The 22,702-nt window shown below is 34.9% G+C and overlaps 1 protein-coding gene across 3 annotated transcripts in view; it reads left to right on the top strand.

The window, feature by feature from the left end:
* Positions 1-22,702, top strand: part of DGKB (diacylglycerol kinase beta) — an 808,203-nt gene that overhangs the window by 233,616 nt on the left and 551,885 nt on the right. For all 3 annotated transcript variants that reach the window (XM_056117996.1, XM_056117994.1, XM_056117995.1), the window contains 4 exons: positions 4,338-4,387; positions 6,267-6,341; positions 9,871-9,990; positions 20,448-20,565. In XM_056117996.1, coding sequence (XP_055973971.1) covers positions 4,338-4,387; positions 6,267-6,341; positions 9,871-9,990; positions 20,448-20,565 — 363 coding nt within the window. The remainder of the gene's footprint in view (positions 1-4,337; positions 4,388-6,266; positions 6,342-9,870; positions 9,991-20,447; positions 20,566-22,702) is intronic.

Here is a 22,702-nt window from a genome sequence, read left to right as displayed (position 1 = left end):
AGACTCAGAAACAAATCTCAAAACCCAGTGGCTTTTGGCAGAAATCTGTCCAGACCCCACAGTAGGTTACTGTCGCCGTGCCAACCCAGGGGGGAAAGGGTGCTGTCCCTCCACCTGTTCCCCCTGGCAGCTGGGCAGCCGTCATCCTCCAGAGGCCCTAGGAAAGTCAGGTTTGGGCCCGCAATGACGAGACATTTTGGGCTTCACGGGATGGGGGTGGAGCCAGTTCTGTCCTCCACACTCCAACAAGACCCCAAATCTTCGCTCACAAACAGCCTTTCTGGCTCCTGATCAAACTACTTAACAGCCATGATCCCAGAGACTCAGGAGCAAATCTTGGAACCCAGCAGGTTTTGGCAAAAATCCCTCCAGATTTAAGTGTTAAAATTTTGGAATTTCAAACTCACGCAGCCTCTACCGCAGCCACGATACATCATATGTTATTCATAACCAGCAATAGAAAACACGTTGTCTACTGTTGCCTTTTCAGCAGATCTTAGTGTTGGGGTAAAATCCCAAATAATAATGGCGGGTATGATGTCAAAATGTTTAATGTGATCAAAGTAGAGAGAGAGTAATGTCGAAATAATCTGCCCCACAGGTAGGGGGAGAGTGTGGGATGGGGGTATACTGGGGTTGTTGGGGGTGGAGAATGGATACTGGTGAAGGTACGGGTGTTTCATTGTATGACCGAGACTTAGACCTGAAAGCTTTGTAACTGCTCTCATGGGGATTCAATAAATGAAATTATAAAAAACAAAAAAAAGTAAGGTGGAGTTCATGCCCAATTCAATCAGCTAATCAGTGGCTGAATAAATAGCAGTACTTCCACAAAAAAAAAAATCAAAAATAAAAAAAATATATTGGTGGGGCTGGAGCAATAGCACAACGGGTAGGGTGTTTGCCTTGCACGCGACTGAACCGGGTTTGATTCCCAGCATCCCATATGGTTCCCTGAGCACCACCAGGAATAATTCCTGAGTGCAGAGTCAGGAGTAACCCTTGTGCATCACTGGGTGTGACCCAAAAAGAAAAAAATAAAAAGATTGTTAAGGTCCTCACCTTGCTCCTATTACTTAAGCATGGTCTAAGTGGAGTGTGATTTTTGTCACTTAATGTTATATTTTTATCTTTTTATGTGAGGCTAGGAAATATAGAGCTGCTTAGTACTTAAGTGTATAGGCTTTGTTGTTCTAATTTTTCTCATTTTATGAGAGGTATTTTTCTCATTTTATGAGAGATATGATCATCGTGCTGTTTAAATACATATTTTTGTAGCTTGTAGTTGCATGAGTTTATTTATTTTTTACTGAAATAGATATATACCCCCCATTTTTTAATATCTTAAGAGTTCACTTGAATTTTTCAATGAATAAAATATGATAATTGGCAAGCCTTTTTTTTGTTTGTTTGGTAATACTTAGTTGTCACTGTTCCTGGGATGTAGGGTGATCATCTGCTTGTCTGCAGTGACCAAAAAATCCCCTGGGTATGTTCAAAGTCAATCACAATATTCCCAACTCAGCTGGTCCATGTCGGCAGACAAATGAAGGAGAGAATCGGGTATCACTATCACCAGGCTAGTTGGTAACCAGTGGTCATTATTCAAGTCTTACAGCATTAGTTATAGAGAAATCATTAAGAGTTAGGAGCAGCAATAACACCTAGGAGTGGTATGTAAAGCCCTTCTTTCAGGGGAAGTTCTAGGAGATTAATTCAAAATCTTATCCTGGTAGGAGATCAGCCCAAGGGCCAAATTCCAGCTAAGTATGTAAGTGTATTACCTTAGCTAGTATACTTTTATTATTATTTACTTATTTATTTATTGAATCACAGTGAGATATTTATAAAGCTTTTGTGATGTTCAGTTATATAATGATCGAACATCCATCTGTGTACATTTCCCACCACCAATGTCTCCAGTATCCCTCCTACCACCCCCACCTCACCCCACCCGGCATCTATGGCAGACAATTTCCTTTTTACTCTCTCTCTGCTTTTGGACATTACAATTTGCAATTCAGATACTGAGAGGCCATCATGACAGGTCCTTTATCTACTTTCAGCACACATCTCTCATCCCCGAGTGATCCCTCCAGCCATCATTGACTTAGTGATACTTTCTCTATCCCAACTTCCTTATCCCCATCATATGAGGCAGGCTTTCAACTGCGGAGCAGTTCTCCCAGCTTTTGTCTCTACTGTCCTTGGGTGTTAGTCTCATACCATGTTATTTTATAATCCACAAATGAATGCAGTAATGCCAGTATTCATTTGAACAGTCATCTTAAATTCACTTCCTAACATGTCTAGTCTTTTTGTATGGACACAGTAAGAGATATATTAAGCTAAACAGATGGCTTTCTGCGGACATCTCGCTATATATCCCAGACTACAGGTCTTCGGCCATGTTAGTCTTCCCTAACCCCAGCAGGGTATTTATACAGTTACTTCTTTTTAGGTCATGATAGAATTTATCCATGATCATGCTCTTAACTTACTATAATTCTTAAGGCACTTAGCCTGTCCCTTTTCAATGCCGGGTAGCTTGTGTCTTGCCCTGGGTTCATCCAAGTCCCTTGCAGGGATTCCTGTTTGGGGGTGTTAGGAACTAAGGGCATCTGAGGCTTATGTTAAATAAGCAGTAAATATTATTCAGAGTCAATTAACTCCCATGCTACAAAAACATAGCATTGTCTTCCTGTGCATATAAAAAAAGGACATTGCACCAAAATAAACTATGCAAAGGACATAAAGGAAAGAGAAAAGCATTTTTATTTCACTTATTATATACAAAAACCAGTATCCTCAGAAGAATTCAACTTTACAAGTCACAGGATCACATTTGGGGATAAAACTTATTAACATATAGGGGAAGAAAAGCACAAAGGAGAGGTTAAAGATAAACACAGAGGATTTGGAGTGCCTGATGGAATTGGGTGTGCCACAGGAGCACTGTGGTAGGATTCACTCAATAAACCTAAGCTCTCTGCAGGCGAAAAATGGACAAACCAATGTTACTCAATACTTAGTTTTACATCTTATATACAAAATCATATCTTAAAACTGGTGAAATATATAATCACGATTAAATATAAAATGTTAAAAGATAGATAATGATCAAAGTAATTGCATAATTATGCCTATTTATCTATGTTTTTTTTAATATTCCAGACCTCAGACATTAAGATTCTCTAGAAAAATATACAAATACAACACAAGCCTTCACTTCCACATCTCTATTTTCACAGCTGTGTCATTCTTTATATAAAATTGTCACCTGCAGCCTTTTGGACAATATTCTAGTGCTCTTGGAATGTACAAACTGAGTCTGACATCCTTTGGGGACCTCAGAGATACTTTCCAAACTCACTGCAAGAAAGCTACATTCTTACATCCCTTACTCAATTATTTCAAAAAATGTTATATTCCTCTAAGAAACAACACCTCAGACAAAAGAGCGCCATTATCGCCCTCAAATAATGCAGTCTGTCTCTTATTCCCAATCATAAATAGGTCCTGCATTTATAATAATCCTTTCTTTTCCATTTTACTTGCAGATCCGACATCCTTATGGCTTATATTTAATTACTAGACTCTAGTTTCTTATAGGAATTTGTGTATATCTCCACTTAACCTTCACAAGCAGTATATCATATGGCAGGATGGTTATTGTCATTTACACATAAGAAAACAGACTTTGATTAAGCTCACTTAATAGTGGATGACAGATTTCAAAAGATACTTTCTAGACCTTCAAATTAATTGTTTTGTTTTACCCTTTTTATCTTTAATTTGAATATCTAAACTTGTTATCTTATTCTTTTTGAATTTCTATGTAGTGGTCCTATAATAATGTTGAAACAAACAATGGTACTTCTTTGTATATAACTATATAAAATAAATTCAGATTGCTTTATTATATAATATCTGATTATTTGAGAGATGGTAGCACTGTAGCCCTGTCCTCCCATTGTTCATCAATTTGTTCAAGCGGGCATCAGTAACATCTCCATTGTGAGACTTGTTGTTACTATTTTTGGCATAGCAAATATACCATGGGGAGCTTGCCAGGATCTGCCGTGCAGGTGAGATATTCTCGGTAGCTTGCCAAGCTCTTCTAGAGGGACGAAGAATTGAATCCTGGTCGGCCATGTGCAATCCCTCCCTACCCGCTGTGCTATTGCTCCGGACTTGAGAGATGGTATTACAAATAAATTATTTTGAGTTGGGAGGGATTTACTATCTTTAACAAGTAAGTGTTCAATAATACAAAGGTTACTAATATTGATCATACTTGCCTATAATATTATTCTCTATATCTCTTTTATTTCTAGTTATGTTTCGTCTTTATGACACAGATGGAAATGGCTTCCTGGACAGCTCGGTAATTTTTTTTCTTCAAATTTTCTGTGAAAACTTCATTGTAGTTTGTCCTGGAAAAAAAATTAATGAATAAATTTATAGCTATTGCCACTTAAAGCGTGCTTAATATAATTTCCATGCACTCACATAGCATTTTTATTATCTGACTCTTAGGAAATTGTTAAGATTATAGTTACTCTATTGAAAAACATTTGTACAAAACTTGCCTTTTTATTCACTGGGCTTAGTTTTGAAACAAAAGAATATAACTTTGTCTGAATAAGATAAAAAAAATGGAGGGATGGGTATTTGATCATTGTATAATCGAAACCCAAGCACAAAAAATTGTAAATCTCCAACTGTACCTCATGGTGTTTCACTAATAAAAAAAAAAAAGATAAAAAAAGTTGAAACCTACAAAGGCAAAATTATGTGTATAGTTGAGATTTTCTTTTCCTAAAATTATATCCAGGAATTCAAGCCTTTGTTAACATTAAGGTGTATATGAGCAAAAATATAATAAAAAGATTAGAAACACATGCACTACATAGCCCTAACCTATAATTCCAAAAGATCTATGCTTTAATATTTTCTTCTCTGGTAGTCAGAGAGATAGTACAGTGGGTGAGGTTTTTGCCTTGTACATGACTGATTTGGTTTAATCTCTAGCACCCAACACCAAATTAGAAAACATTTTCATCTCTGTAATAAGATAAACGTAGATATATTTGTGTTATTTCTGGAGCAACCTATCTTACATAGATGACCTTTTTGCTGTTACATTATTTTTTGTGGTACAAGGGAGTGTAAGACCAGTATCTGAAAAAGCTTCAGGACATCATAAAATAGTATCTGTTCAACTCTTTTTTTCTGAATTTAATTCAGTGAATATTATTATTTTTTTAAATCTTTCGGGGCCATTCCCAGCAGTGCTCAGAGATAAGTGCTGACAGGTCTTGGAGGATAATATGTGGTGTCCTGGATCGAACCCTTATCTCTCAGATGTGCAAGGCAAGTGCCTGGCTCACTATATTATCTCTCTGGCCTCAATTTGTGAATAGTAACCACACATATAAGATAAGAGATTTGAGGACAATTTTTATTACAGGCTATTATTTTTTACTCTCATACTTCTTTTAAATTATACTACGAAACAACACTTGTTGACTAAATTTAAAATTACTAGCATTCAAAAAATATGTGTAATAGGGCTAAATCAAAACTTTAAATAAATAGGTATCAAAAGGTGTTTATTTTACCCTCTCATGCATTTGCTAGCAGTTCTTCAAAGATCTGACGTCCAACCAGAATAATGTTAAAATTCAAGCGGAAATTCTTTTTCCTCATAAATAAACTCTACATGTACTAAGCCTCCAGACCTTGACCCTGTGCACCTCTTTAGTAAATCAAATTTTCCCAGTAAATGACCTGAGGAATAAGTATACATCCACAGTGTATCAGAATAAAAATAAACCTCTGAGCACCCCTGAAGCAGTTCCTTTCATCCTTCCACATCTGTTTACAAGCCAAGGGGGAGAATGCTCAGGGATCTTAAAAAAATCACATTTTAGGAAGCTATAATTGATAATTCTTTCATCAGACTCTTCTTTCCAAAGAAAAACTTTTCTTTCTTAAAATTCCACTGGGATAGTCTTTCGTTATATAGTTGTGTCCTCTCCTGGTGAAGATTTCTAGACAGAATGCTACAAAATAATGTTTTATTTAGGCTCTTCTTTAGTGTAATAATTAATCAGAACTACAAGGAATATATAAAATATATATGTTTTTAATTAAGTTGATCAGCTGATTTTTTTTAGCTGTTGGGTTACATATTGAATAAAAGTATCCTACAAGAAAAAATTGAGGAACATCCTTCTGTTCATTCTCTCTCTTTACTTCAGGAGCTAGAAAACATTATCAGCCAAATGATGCATGTTGCAGAGTACCTTGAATGGGATGTCACTGAACTCAATCCAGTAGGTATATAAATGGTTTTAAAGGACTTAATTCTATAATATCCCTTTCTCTTGTCTGTTTTGAAAAATTTGGATATATTACTTTTATTTGATTCTGTCTTTTGATAACTGTAAATTACTATTTATAGTTATTGACCAAAGTGGATTACAAGAAAGACAGGTATGCATGGTGTACTGAGGCTCTTAGCAATAACTTTTATTCTTCTTTCCCAAAGCAATTGATTTGAAAGGCAATTTCAAAGAAGCAGCTGATAGACAGTGCTAAGGTGATTCCCTGCACTGAATGAGTTAGATTGATGCATTTAAAAATGTGATTTTTATTATTTTTAATAAGTGGAATATTCATTGTAAAATATCCAACATATTTATTCTAAAATAAGATTAAATTATGAAAAAGAGAATAATTGTATTTGATTTGGCACATTATACTTGTTCCCTTGTATATATCTGTTAATCTGAGAAGTTTTATCAAGTTATCTAAAGAAATGATAGTTTACTATATATGTAAGAACACAAAGCTACTTGTCAATAGACTTTGGTCAAACTTACAACTTTATCTAGATATATTTTAAAATATTTGATTGGGAACTTTAACATATTCTTTTGGAGAGATTTAAGGAGCATTATTATTCTTATTTTTAAAACCCACTTAGCATACATGAATAAATAAAATACAATACATCTTATTTAAGTGGTTTACATTTTATATGATTCATAAATTTTTGTTTTAACCATTGTCCTTTTTAAGTAAATAATAATGTGGTAATGACAAGATTATGTGATAGAGATCTATTAAATACCATTCATCTTGCTTTGCAAAATTTTGAGAGTAAAGTAAAAGACCCATATACCATTCTTGCTGGGATAGTGTACCATCCTATAATTCAGTTGTTTTTCTTTAGGAGCAAATGTGGAAATGTATGTGCTGTGACAACATAAGTAGCAGGTACTGTTAATGGGTTACAGTTTGTATATAGAAAAACAAAGTAGAGTCATGTATTTAGTTCTACGAATATTAAGCTTATCATTATTCTAATGTCAAGGAACATACTAGTTATTACCTTTTTGATTATTTTAATTTTTCTTATTCTATGGAAATCATTTATATATTGATAAAATATCTTGTCCTTAACAGAAAGATGAAAGGAAGAGGGCATTTTTCTATGAACTTTCAAAGAAGAAATAAGTGCCACCACTTCCCAACTAAAATATTTGATGATGGGAAGAGAAGTGAGCCAGAGAAAAGAATGGTTGTCTTAGGAAGGAAACAGTTGGTTGCTGACTAATCAATGATGACTAATATTTGGAAATACAAATAACCTATATAGGATTATTTATCATGTGTGGCACGCATCGGCAAGTCTGCTGCTCAATGGATAGTTGAAATAGTAGAGAGTGAAGGTAATTGACTTACCTTGGGCATAGAGATTGCTGTCATAGCAACAGCTACATCCTGCCTAATAATTCAACAGCTGTTCCCATTTTAAGCAAATGTTTGCACATGTACACATTGTGAGGCCCAGATAAGTTTGCATAAGTGAATAGAGATGAGTGAACAGCTGACTTTGATGATTTTGAGAAGAGAAGACTAAATGTTCTTAGAAGAAGCTTTTAATATATAAAAGCTGCTCAAGCTCTAAGACTTGATATTTTAGGTATAATATGATACCACTAGCCATCTGAAACAAATATTCTATGTTCTAATTTTCTTCTAATTCATACATTTTTGAGAGTATCCTGGCCGCACGGCAGAGCCTGACAAGCTACCCGTGGCATACTCGATATGCCAAAAACAGTAACAATGATGGTCCTCATTCCCCTGACCCTGAAAGAACCCCCAATATGCCATCGGCTACACTGGCACATGACAGTGACAAATGGAGATGTTACTGGTGCCCGCTCGAGCAAACCAATGAACAATGGGATGACAGTGATACATTTATACAATTTTACCTGAGTGGCAGAAAACATTAAGGGGATGCTATGCCTTTTTTTTTAAATTGCTTTCTGTCTTCATTTTTGAACATGATAAAACAATTATATCAGCTGTATTTTCTTCCAAGAAATATCTTTCTTTTCATTGTTGATAGGTAATTTTATTTTTATGAACAAAAATAGTTTTCAAATACTTCTGGGGAAAAACATCAGTAGATGTAGTTCAGGAATTTTTAGGCACAGCATTTCTAATGTGCATCAAGTGATACTTAATTTTTTTTTTTTTTTTTGCTTTTTGGGTCACATCCAGCGATGCTCAGGGGTTACTCCTGGCTCTGCACTCAGGAACTACTCCTGGCAGTGCTTGGGGAACCATATGGGATGCTGAGAATCGAACCCAGATTGGCCGCGTGCAAGGCAAACAACCTATCCGTTGTGCTCACTCCAGCCCCAATTTTTTTGTTTTTTGCGAGTGTTACATTTTTTTAACCCTCTTTCAGATTTTTGTTGTAAATCTCTGCATTTCTTTTTTTTTCAAAATTGACATGCCCATGTTAGAGTCATAGAAGTGAATCAGTTTTTTTATTGGAATTTTACCATACTTGTGTTCAATATGCCAAACACAGTAACAGCGAGTCTCGCGATGGAGATGTTACTGGGCCCGCTCAAGCAAATCGATAAATAACGGGAGGACCGTGACCGTGACCCATTTTTGGTGAAGTAAAATAAAATCAGAATTACTTGCCTTTCTAACAATCAAGAATGATAGATATAAAACTCTCATATAATTCTACCATTAACCAGTGACACTCATATGATTTTTCACTGTTTCTGATAGATATTTTTTATTAGAGTCATGATTTACAAAGTTACAGATAGTAGAGTTTAGGAATACAATAATTCAACACCATTGCTCCATGAATGACAACTTCTCTTTACCAGTGATGCTTTTTTAAAATAATTCTATGCATATAATCATCTTGGTAACCCTCAGTATAGACAACTTATATTAGAGTTGTACTATTGAGAGGTAAATGTATTATAAATGCTGTGTAGAACATTTTGAAAGTCTGTACAAATCATCTTTAGAAGTCTAATAAAACTGACTTGAATGTTTAGCTTGTTAGCTCTATTAAGTTCTGATAGGCAATTAAAATCAACTTAATTCCTCACCTTTACCACTTAGCAAAGAAGTATTTTAGCTCTTTGCCATGAAGTTAATTTGTGCAGACATTACCCAACATATATTTAAATTAAAAAAAATAACTTAGAGAAAGCAATTAAAGACTACTTTCACCTTTAAATTAAAGATACTTACTTGTCTTAACTACACCACTCAGTGACAAAAATTTTAGGAGTTTAGCAATTATTTCTAAAACTTTATCAATGTAAGCAGTCAAGGTATAAAAATCAGAATAAAGCCACTATTTCCTCGGCATTAGGATTAACAATGTACCAAATTACCTTGATATGTTTTGCATCTCTCCACTTAGCTGTGAGACAGTTTATTATAGCCATTTTAATGCAATGCTGACTCTTAAGAGATTTATTTTGTTGATTTATTGCAAATTTTCTATTATTTCCTCTACTGCAGATCCTCCATGAAATGATGGAAGAAATTGATTATGATCATGATGGCACAGTCTCTCTTGAGGAGTGGATTCAAGGAGGAATGACAACAATCCCACTTCTTGTGCTTCTCGGCCTGGAAAATGTAAGCATTTCCACAGGGGATGGTGAGACTTGAAGGAACTCAATGGGCAACTGTCACATTTTGATAATACCTTGATCTGACAACTTTCTATCATTAACTCTGAGGTAAGTGGCTTATTCTTGTAATAAGTATGCCACGATACAGTTTAAACATACCTAATAATTTAGTAAAATGTACTACAACATATTGATTAATTTTAGGTATTATCTTAGAATTTAATGCATTCAAGTTTTTTATATATTTAATTTCATTGACAATCTAAGTTTTAAGTAAGTATTGACCTTATATTATCTAATGCAAGAGACTCCCCAATATTAACTTATTTTGCTATTATTTTTCTGGAGAATTAGGCTACATTTAGTGCTCAGGGCTTATACTTCACTCTGTGCTCATGGATCGCTCCTTTTTGCTGCGTAAGAAACCTTATGTGGTGTCAAGGATTGAGCTGGGATTGGTGGCATGCAAGCCAGTGCCTTAGCCCCTTAACCCTTGTCTCTCAGATCCCAGCATTCTGTTCTTCTTAACGGATCTCTATTCCCTCCTCAATTGTGGTGATTGAGATGAAAATTTATTTATTTTTTTATTGGGTTTTGTGCTCACACCTGATGGTACTTAGGACTTACTCCTGGCTCTGTGCTCAAGGGTAACTCCCGGTGGGTTATCCAGAAACAGCATGAAGTATCAGAAATCTAACCCTGGTTGACTGCATGCAAGTACCCGGTGTACTATTATCTCAATCCAGAGAGGAGAAACTGTTACCACATGCACACACACACACACACACACACACACACACACACACACACACATATCATATGTATACTATGTATATAAACCATATGTTTCTGCTATATCAGCAGCAGATTTGCTAAGTCTTTATATTATCAAAATATGCCTTTTAAAGTGCCTTCAATGATAATTAAATACTGATGTCAGGGAGCAAAGTAGATGAACCAAAATTCAGCACTTTGAAATCAAATCTTGCTGCCCCAGCCTTGATGTGAATTTCCTTACTGATAATTTCTATAATAGTTTACAATCAAGTGAGTTTTTTTTTTTAATTTTAGCATTACTAGGTAAACAAACATAATTACCATGTGCATTTACCAAAATGTATATTACACACCAAGGAGTATTAGTGTGGAAAGCACAATGACACAGATGGCATTTATGGTTTGAGGCACTGTTTTGCATCTCACACCATAAATACCAACCATTTGTCTGCCACAGTTTTCTTCTTCTCATTATCAATGATCATTTTGCAGGTCAAGACTATATAATATTGTTCAATATAGCAATAATTTTAAAATTAAGTGCTCAAGAAATCTTAGTTCATTGTGAGTGAATACACAGATTATATCTGGGGGGTTGGGAATATATTATGAGCTTTAGAGAAATATTTGTATTTTTTTTCATCTTTATCTTCAATTCTATTATTCAGATTACTGTTACACCTTAAATTCCATGGGATTTAAAGCATAGTCAGAGAAAATGAATAAAACTCACTAATAAATAATCTATAGGAAATTACCCCATAAATCAAATACTTTAAAAAAAAAGATAATGAATATAGGCCATATGGTTCGTAGGTATATATTTCTATATCTCTAAAATGATTAAAGCCATGTTTCCTTGTAACTGGTGTTATATATAGTACATTACTTTGTATATTTGGAAATGGAACTGTTTGTCTTTGTTGGAAATATTTGAATGCTTGGGGTGAGGACATAGTACTGCAGTAGAGCTCATGCTAGCATTAGTGATGTTCAGAATCTCATTCCCAGTACCACTCTGGTATCTCCTGCTTGATGCCTGAATGTTCTGATGGCCCCTAAGCATCTTTTTGTTGGCGCAGCAACAAGTTACTACCCAGAACACAGAAATCTCCAGACCCACACTTCTGGGTCTAGCCTCTCAGAGAGTGGTCCTGTGCCCTGGAGTCCCACTGGGATGGCCCTTCTTAAAAGATTAGGTATTTAATATACTTTCTGACAAAAAAAAATGTGTCTGTACATAAAGATTATTAGAAGAAAAAATGGAAAACGTGTGTTATATTAGGTTTAATGTATACCTTATGTTAAACATAGTGATCAAATGGCTAGAAAAATAGATTCTAGTAATTGTTTCTTAGAATGGAAACTGTATATTTTTAATTTTTCTTTTTATGGCATTGTTTTGGGCTAGAGCGATAGCACAGCGGATAGGGCATTTGCCTTGAGTGCAGCCTACCAGGGTTTGATTCCTCCGCCCCTCTCAGAAAGCCTGGAAAGCTACCAAGAGTACCCCGCTCCCGTGGCAGAGCCTGGCAAGCTCCCCGTGGCATATTTGATATGCCAAAAACAGTAACAAGTCTCACAATGGAGACGTTACTGGTGTCTGCTTGAGCAAATCGATAAACAACAGACAACAGTGCTACAGTGCTATGGTCTTGTTTTGGGCCACACTTAGTGGTGCTCAGGGCATATTCCTGGCTCTGCATTCAAGGATCCCTCTTAATGGGGCTCAGGAGACCATGTGGGATCTTGGGGATTGCTTCAGCCACATGCATGACAAGAATCCTACAAACTGTACTCTCTCCATCCAGGAATTTTATATTTTCTGAACTAAAAAATTTGGTTTATTCCAGGAATTTATGTAAAGTCTGATACAAGAGAATAAACAAACATGAATGAATAATAAACACACAAATTGCCCTTTGCCATTTAAGTACCACAAAAGTGTCATAACTGATTTTTGTTTGTTTTGGGGTTATATACGGCAGTGCTCAAACCTTACTCCTGTCTCTCTGATTAGAGGTAACTCATTCCTATTGGGACTTAAATGAGTTCAGGGGCTCCATCCAAGTTTGATCTGAGTGCAAGATTAGTACCATATACCCTGTATTCTATCTCTGTTCCCTAAAATGATTTTCTTTGTAAACTATCATTTAGAACATGTTTGTAAATTTATTCATATTCTACATATTTTATACATTTTTATAGTATATGTATTTGTCAAACTTGGAATTTATCAAAATATTAGGGATATATGTAGTCCACATGTTTGGATTAAATTTTTAACATGCCACCTCATTGGTTTCTATATAGCCAGTCAGTAAATATTTCAAAGAAATGAAAATTCTTTGCTGTTAGTATTAAAAAATATGATTGTGCATAATTTTATTACTACATTCATGTTTATTTCCACAGTTAAAATATATGGTTTTGAAGTTTAACAGAGAAGACAAGTTAGGCTTTCCACACAGTAATACCTATTTTCCAATGTTGTGTTACCAAAGGTAACCACTAGATGGCAGGGCTACACTATTTAACATTCCTATTCAACAAATAAGATGAAGCTTTCCTCTTGTAAAGAACAGTTCTTGGAGACATGCCCATTTTTCGATACCTTAAATCATAGAACAAGTCAATAATATTTTAAATTTTCCTTTAATAACATATAAGGTATATAGTAATATTCAGAGTGTTTGGGATAGTTTTTTTTTTATGAACAAGCTAGGTGAGCATGTTAAAAAGCAGGAATGACATTGACTTTTCAAGGGCCTTTTTTCCTTTAGTAATTGAGATTTATCTCCTTTTATAGAGCGAGTTAATGTGTTGTGTTGTTATCTGTAGATATTTTGGAGCATGGTATCAGTTTTTTCCGTCCCCAATACTGCTCTTAGTCCCCTAATCTTGCTTATCAAATTGCAAGTCTAAAAGCTTTAAATTGCATCTGATGGCCATTCATCATAGGGCTTGTCCTATTATGTTGTCCTCTGTATTCTTGTTTAGTATCAGGTATGAGTATGGGGAATAGAGTCTAATAGATGGTGCGTGTTAAATACCACAGTGGATTAGTAAGGGACTGTGGTAGATGAGCCAAATTGCACAGATAACCATATTGCTCGGGGATAGTAATCCTCAATCCATTGTAAAGCAGAACTACTATGGTGTCACTGTCCTTTATTTCTATAGCAGATTTTAAAAATATATTCTGTTTTAGACATTATCAATGTTGGTTCTACAAGCAGAAATGTGGTTATCAGGACTAGATTCTATACAAAATGTAAAGAATGAGTCATTTTCTTTCTCTTAAAAGCAGTCCTCCAAACTTTATAAAACTCCAGAGAAAAATGGTCCTGGGTTGGTGTCTTTTGCATTTCATGGAAAAATGAGAGTTTGAGTGGCATACATATGTGATTTTGATCACTAAATTAAAAAAAAAAACATATGTATACCTGAGATACATTCTTTCTTTTCCTTCAGCATTCATCTCACTGAACAGTTATTTTAAAAGAGCATATCCATTTGAATGCTTTTTTTTTCTTTAAGAAATAACTAAATTCTAGAAGTAAATTCTGTCAGTTATTGCTAAACTTTGTCAGTAGAATCAGAAAAAAGCATCGGGTTGGGTGGGCCATAAGGTCTCTTTTCCAGTTTTACAATTCTGCAGCTGAAGCACAAAGCAATCACAGACAATATATAAATACTGAAGCTTATTTGTGATGCAATAAAACTTTATTTACAAAAACAGATTTCTGGTCATATTTAATTCAAAGTTCTCATATATTGACCTCTGATTTATTCAATCGTTAGTCTGTCAAATTGTAACTACAAAGAATATACATTTTATCCTGTTAGAACAAAGGAACCTAAAGCCTTTATTTAGCTCAGCTACATAACCCAAGGAAAAGACAAGTACTAATGAAGAGAGAGTAAGTAGCCATAAACTTAATTAAACTGTGTTTCCTCCTGGCTTTATTAACTAATTGGGTTAATTTGTGCCTGGTACTCATCTCTGTATATATAGAAATTTGTTAGTCAATATTATTCTTTCATCATTTTATTAATATTCCTTCAATTTATAAACTTTTCCTAAATGAACAATATTATCAATAATATCCCAGTGCATAAAATCTATAATTGTGAGTCAGCGATAGATTTTTCAGAGAACGTTTTTTTAATTTTTAAAAAATCACTGTCACTGTCCTTCCGTTGTTCATCGATTTGCTCAAGTGGGCCCAGTAACGTCTTTATTGTGACACTTGTACTGTGTTTGGCATATCGAATAAGTCACGGGTAGCTTGCCAGGCTTTGCCGTGCAGGCGAGATACTTTTGGTAGCTTGCCGGGCCCTCATTCAAATAAAATTTCTAAATTCAAAACATCATAAAAGCAGGGATAACCATTTAGGTCAGAGTATACTTTAAAATTAGCAAACTTAACTTTTTAGTTTTTTCCCTACTTTCAATCTTTTAGAGTGTTTAAATGTGTGTATATATATGCATATCTATGTACATATTTAACATATATGTAGATACAAATTTAATATGTGTATATATGTATATGTGTGAATATGTGTATATATACACATTTAATATAATGTGCATTTGTTATATATACACGTATATACAGATATATTAAATGTGCTTACATACACATAATGTGTATATATACACCTATATATATATACACATACATATATGTAAACATTTAATGACTTCAAAAGGTCTTCTGTGTGTGTATATGCGTGTGTATGGTTATTGGATTCTGGTTCCTGCATGAAGTTTAAACGTTGTAATTGACTAAAATATTTATTTTTCATGTTTTTATTTGTTACCTTATGCTGTAAAGGTAATCAATTTGATTCCTTTTCTAGTGGAATGTGTTTGTAATATGTTTCCTGATGAAATTCTGTGAGTAATAGAGAGCAAACATGGAGTATTACTAATAGGCTACGTTGTATTTGAAAATGAGTGTTTTTATTTTTAATTTAATTTGGTTAAGAGTTGTTTTGCCCTGTGTGTTTGGCTCAATAGAAATGAGTTACAATGCTGAATAAATTTAGCAGTTATTTTGATCCCAGATGAGGTCCTTCAAGGAGAGACCTAAGTAAAATTCAGTAGTTTTTTTTAAACTTTCAGTGGAATCTTGACTTGCACAAAGGATTTCTACCTGGCCACAGAAAAGGTGATTTAGGAATCATATTTTGATATCAGCTCCACTGAGAATTTTAAAACTTTTCCTGCCTTGACATAATGTATCTTATCATTTGTCTTAAGAACATTTTTTCATATTGTTATAATATTTTGAGACCTTGAACAGAAAAGTGAAGCAATTTAATCGTGCCTATTATTTAATGAGTTGGAATTAATTTGCAACATTAACTCGTCTAAGTGTTATAAGTGAAGCAGTTGAATCACAGATACGGTTAGATATGAGAAGGAGTATTTTGTCTTTGATGTTCATGAGATTTGTCCTTAAAGTCCTTAGAACAAAATTGTGTGTAATAGCTCTGGATGATGTGAATATTACCTATGATATTGAATGCGCTGAGGAAAATAAAATTGTCTAAATCACTAGGGTCACGAAACAGGTTGCAGAAAGTTCTATAAAGCATGTTTCCCTTTGAAATACACATTTGACTTGGGGATTGAAAGACAAGGAGGACCCAGGAGCTCTTACTTAGTAGGAACTTCATTGGGTTTATTCTTAAGCCTGTTTAATCAAAATATAATTAAATGTATCCCCAGTGAAGAATTTTGTTTAAATATCAGAAATAATTTCTATTAATAGTAATAGAAATGTTCAATAATGAAATGGAAGGGAGAAAATCTTTCATGAATAAACTTTAGTAAACCTACAAACTTCCCTTTCAATTTTTTTGGTTGAAATATTGGGCTGTTACAAAACTCAACTCAAGGGTGGCAATGATATTTGCTGTTTATATAATACCGGTCTTCAGAAGAGCTAAACTGACTTTGCAGGTATTGTATAATGGAACCTCACACCCTAGCCTGGGCTGGAAAAATGGGTACTTTGATTTTATTAGGGAGGAAAATAGGAAGCAAGGTGAAATAGCTTATCTACATTTTCACTGTCAGCCAGGACTGAAGACTTCCATCTAGTCTCTCCATTCTTTTCTTTATTTGATTAAATTCCATCCTATGATAACAAATCTATATTTGCAATAAAAGTACTAAGAAGGCTACTTTCTACTTGGCTGATACAATATATGAAGGGAATATGCTCCCCCTCCCTTGAGAAGTTTACCAATAAGACAAACAGGGTGAGACCTGAAAATACAGATAGTTGGACTATAATTTGCACTGCTGAGAAGTAGCTGGCTCCCATTTCAATTTCTTCTCTTGAAGTCACATACATATTTCATTCTTTGCATATTTTGGCAATGTATCCGGCTAAAAGCTATAAAGCTCTTTAATTTGTTTTTTGGTAAAGCATTTTATGTCAGGGTAATAGATTTATATATCAGTTGCAGCCTGTAACATGGCTAAGTATTCTGATTGACAGAACACCCACGTTCAGACTTGTTTATTTTTTGATAAGGAAAATGCCAGCTAACTTAGTCCATATGCGCTCTTCAACAAGGAGGCTTATTCACATGTAATGGACAATCGCTTAAAAATCAAATGAGAAGTATTAAAAGATGGTTATCTGTATGAAAATTCTATTTTTCTTTTTTCCCTTTCACTTCAAAATGTTTTCAAAGGCTTTAAAAGCAGTTTAATGTATGAATATGATTTTAAAATATTAAAACTCCCTTTCTGAAACCCCCTTCGGAATATTGCATTCTTAATTGGAAGATCATACTTTTAAAGATACAGATTTGGAAAATGTTACATTGTTAAACAAATTGTTGAACAAATGTATGACCTTCCTCTTCAGATTTTGAAGACTCTGGAAATTTTATGGTTTAACACTAACTAATGCTGGTTTTTGTTTGTGTTAAGCGATAAACATAAAAAATATGTTCCAGAGTCTACTTATCAACATTTTGAAGAAAATTAAGGACTAGTTTCTTTTGAAATTATCTTAATTTGCCTTCTTTTTAAATAACATGGTTGGGTTCACCCAAGCAGTGCTCAGAGCTTACTGGTGGATCTGTGTCCAGCAGGCAGTGCTTGGAGGACCACATACAGAGCTGGGGATAAACCTGGCTCAGTGTGTGGAAGACACTTATCTGTATCTTATCTCCACCTTATCTTATCTCTGTATCTTATCTCCACCCTATGAATCTTAATTACTTTTTGGAGATTGGGAGTCATTGGGTGCTCAGAGATTAATCCTAACTCTGTGTTTAAGGATCATACATGGCAATACTCAGGGGCTTATGTGTGTAGCCAGGGATCAAAACTGACCACAAGCAAGTCAATTGCCTTAGTCCTGTAAATGTCTTTCAAGGTCCAGTGTCACCTTCTTTATTCTTTTTGTGTAAAACTTAGTTGTACTATGTCAAAAACTAAGCTAGACATTGATAAGAACTGTGAAGTTTGTGACATTTGACTGACTTCCAAATTACCAAGCTATCTCACCATCATTCTATAGAGATTTACAGAGGACTCCTGGGTAAGAAACAAGATAATTGTCCATTCATAGCAGAGCAAAGAGTGGGAGCTTTTCCTTTGCATCAGTTCTCCTCACACAAGAAGTCTTCCAAGGACCATTTAATTGTTTGATACAACTCAAGGACTTGTTCTGCATATCATCAGAACTTGAAACCCCTGATTTCGAGAAATTGAACTCTCTTAGAAAGTTGAGTAAGCAAGCCTTCTTAATCTTTGCTTAGAAGATAATGACATTTTTAGTTTATTGATCAATAAACCTTCCTTCTTCTCTATCCTATTTTCCAAGGTGGTCTTCAACACCTTTGGAAAAAAATAGATTAGAGGAAAAATAGATGGTCTGCTTACAAATGTGCAGAAATTCAAGACATAGAGAATTATATCTCAGGAAGCAATGCCATCAATATTTCATATTATGATGCAAATTTGACATTTCTATTTCTAATGTAAGAATTAGTTACTGAAGATTTAATCTGATACTAAAGATCTAGTGGGCTCTCTCTTGACTGGTAATAGGCAAAGGTGGCTAATAAACACAATATTTTATCAAGCTAAATAATGATCTTAAGGCATTTACATTGTACTAATTTTTAAGTAAAATAGTTTTATTTAAAGAAATTATTTAGAAATATGATGGGGAGAGAGAAAAATATGATGGTCAAAATGTTCAATAGAGAATACAGGCTTCTCTCACATGCAAAAAGCCTGTTGTACCAATATAATATAAATTATATATGATATAACAAATGCTTCATATTGTCTTCATAGAATATAGTAGGTATATAAATATTATTTGGTGAGTGCAAGATTTATCACAAATTGACTAGCCTAAAACAGTATGATCTAATAATTTAATAGAGTACTAATACATGGAAATTCTAAAATTAATCTGACTGATACAATTTGATAAGTAAGGTAACTTTGAATGAATGTTAATGTAAAAGATATGCTAAATAAAATCACTATAGATAATAACTTTAGTTAATATATTTAAACTTTGGGAGGCTGAAAGAAAGCACATGGGTTAAGGTGCATACCTGCATGTGGTCATCCCCAGTTTGACCCCTGGCATCACCTGGTTCCCTGCGTATTTCCCAATATTGCACTGAGCGCCTCAGAGAAGCCCCAGCACTAGCTGGGTGGCCAAGTTATTCCCAATACTTAAGCACCCAAACAGAATCACATCTTTAGATCCTCTATTTGAACTGACATGACAGCCCAGTGACAGCCAATTTCTACAGGGTGCCTCCTGAATACTGATTGGGAGACCCACAACAAACACAGGAAAAAAAAAAAAGATTAGATTTAAATTTCTTGTAAAGAATTTATTTTACTTTTAGGAACTAGTGCATATGCGATTGATCCCTATTAGAAAAGTAATGATTATGATAGACACAATTTCACTGAGAGGAGTAAGGAATAATTGGCTTGCTAAGATACAAATGAACATCAGTTCACTGTTTCATTGTGGCAAGTAACTTTAATCATTACCACAGATAAATACAACACTCCAGATTTAATATTTTACCTCCTTTCACTAAGATTTAAATCACACATACAATGCACAGTGGAAAAAATCAAAACTACAATGTAATTAGACCCTGAAAAAGGGTCATCTTTTAAAATTCACTATTGGAAGCCAAGAAAAATTATATTATCATGCATCTTGTAAGGAATATAACACATTTTATTCCATCCAAGATGTTATGATTAAGGCTTTCCCATCCAAGAGTGTTCGTTTATTGTTTTGGGAATTGCATGCAGTGTATTCGACTGCAAAAAAGCAGACACATCCCTGTTCTTAGGGATGCGGCAAACAAACACAGCTCTATCTGGCAGGTCGTTATCCTGGTTTGGGACAAGCTGCTGAACTGTTGACATTAGACAAGAATTTGTGGGTTGCTATAGCACCCCGGATCTGTTAGCAGGAACTCATTTCGCTAGAGCACATGTGTTTTTCTAGACTCTGTGGCGATCTTGGAGAAAGCTTGGAGATGAAATAACAGATTGCCATCACATGCTTTAGTCCAGCTCTACATTTTATTGGCACTTACATATTCCACTGTTTATTTCATCGAGTGAAATCTGTTGCTCTTACGTCCTGTCCTGTGCAGAACGTGAAGGATGACGGGCAGCACGTGTGGAGACTCAAGCACTTTAACAAGCCAGCCTACTGCAACCTGTGTCTGAACATGCTGATCGGCGTGGGCAAGCAGGGCCTCTGCTGCTCCTGTGAGTGTCCAGACAGGGGAGGAGGAAGTCCCAGAGTGTTGCTCTTTGTGCACGGGTCCGAGGCACCATCCGGTCCTCTGCACTGATGTTTTCCTGCAGTTTGTTTCTTAATATTTACGTCACTCTAGTTTTGAGCTTATTCAAGTGGAGGAAACTAATTTTCCAAAACATCTTGGAGCGCACTTTCCGATTTGTATGCCATGTCCTCCTCTGTGGTTTCATGTGTGCAGGATTGCCATTTCTTCTTGGAATAGTATCATGAATATGTCACTTGTCTCTCACACTAATATCAGATTCCTTATTTGTCTTTTTCTCCTGTGTGCTACTTTACTTGCATTGATCTGTACAATTTTTTTCCGTTCTTAAAGGTATTAGCTTTAGTTGATTACCAATTTGTGTCCATATTATTAAACCATAAAAGATAAACACTGATCTGATATATCAGATTCATTAATTTTAATGCCACAATGAAGAAAGTCTTCATAAATGATCAGTGGATTTTGGAACCCAAAACATTGCTAATTTATAATAATTGGGGCATAAGATGGGTCTATCATCTGACTGTGATCAAGAATTACTCCTGGTCCAGTGCCCCAAGGAACATTCCTAGTGGGAATAGGGGACCATATGTTGTACTGAGGATTGAACCCAGATGAACCATATATGAAGCAGATATCTTGCCACTGTGCTGTTTCTCTGGCACCTAAGCTTTATTTTTTTTTCTGCATTTCAGTACACTTAGCAATTTTCATTCTATTACATTGAGGGGCTCCCATTAAAATTTCCTGATAGTGTGTATAACAAAATCATTATTTTTTAAATTAACATTTTTTTTCCTCGGGGGAGAAGGGGACACACTTGGGGTTACTCAGGGCTTACCCTGGGTTCTGTACTTAGGGCTCACTCCTGGAATAGCCTTGGGGGCTATTTGAGAGTTAGCCAGCCTCAGGCAAGACTAGTGTCCAATCAGTGTAATGTCTCTCAATCCCATCAACAATGTATATGTCTAAGAAATTTATATTCCCAGAAACATCTGTTTAGACAGAGAAAACATTATATTTTCCTCAATAAAGTATAATGATCTCTTGGAAATTGCTAAATTGCTAATTTGTTCATCTGTATCTTTTCCTGGCATGTCTATAGTTAATGAAACTGTCAGATTTATTAGAGGTACCCTATTTTTACCCCTTTAATTCTAAAGAAATTTTTATCTGACTTCTATGAGGTTAAGTTTTCAGACAGCATTTTATTAGTTTCTTTTGTGTACTGTATTTGGGAATTGACATTTTCTTGGATTTATTATTTGGCATTTAAAAAGTTATGTTTAGTGTCATACTTGGATCATTTTTTAGGTGCTTAGGATTGTTGTAGCTACACAGAAATGCCATGTGTCACTAGAGGGCACTTTCTTCGGTTTCACTGGAAGACTAGTTACAATCAAACTTTCTCCAGATATGAAGGAAATATTTTGATAGGTTTTCTTATTTGATGGGAAACAAATTTTGTCAGAGTAAACTCTATTAGGTGAACTATGACAGAGAGAAGGTATGGACTTTATTCAGAGTTTTAAGTGAATTTTATCTGAGACCTGGTCATATACAGTATTGTTAATGAGGAATACCCTATATGCAGTGTTTTAACTCCAAACCTTGCCCCAGTGTGCCTGCTTCTCTCCACCACGGCTGGCTACAGTGCTCTCTACCTTATTACCGGTATGGAGAAGGAAAGGTAGATTGTCTTCGTCAGTGTTGACTAAGAAAATGGTGGGTAACTTGGAGGAATTTTTAAAAAACTTTCATTACAACTAGTGCTTAGATTTTCAGAAAACAATTTGTTTTATTTTGCATATCATAGTTATTCATAACTCTTAATTTGAAATGGGTATTATTTACAAAAGAATATTTGTCAATGAGCTCGCTATATTAAAATTTCAGCTATGACATACTTTTATTTGTATTTTTTATTTATTTTTTGTGTGTTTTGGTACACACTCAACAGTGCTCAGGGATTATCCTTGGAACTATGCTCAGGGATCACCCCAGGCATGGCTTAGCAACCATATGGGTTCAAACCCAGGTTGACTTTATGAAAGACAAGCACCCTACCCACTGTATTATCAGCCATGTTGGCGATACTT

This window comes from Sorex fumeus, unplaced genomic scaffold (assembly GCF_029834395.1).
Source record: "Sorex fumeus unplaced genomic scaffold, SorFum_2.1 ptg000037l, whole genome shotgun sequence".
Taxonomy (NCBI): domain Eukaryota; kingdom Metazoa; phylum Chordata; class Mammalia; order Eulipotyphla; family Soricidae; genus Sorex; species Sorex fumeus.
This window is presented reverse-complemented; position numbering and strand designations above follow the sequence as displayed.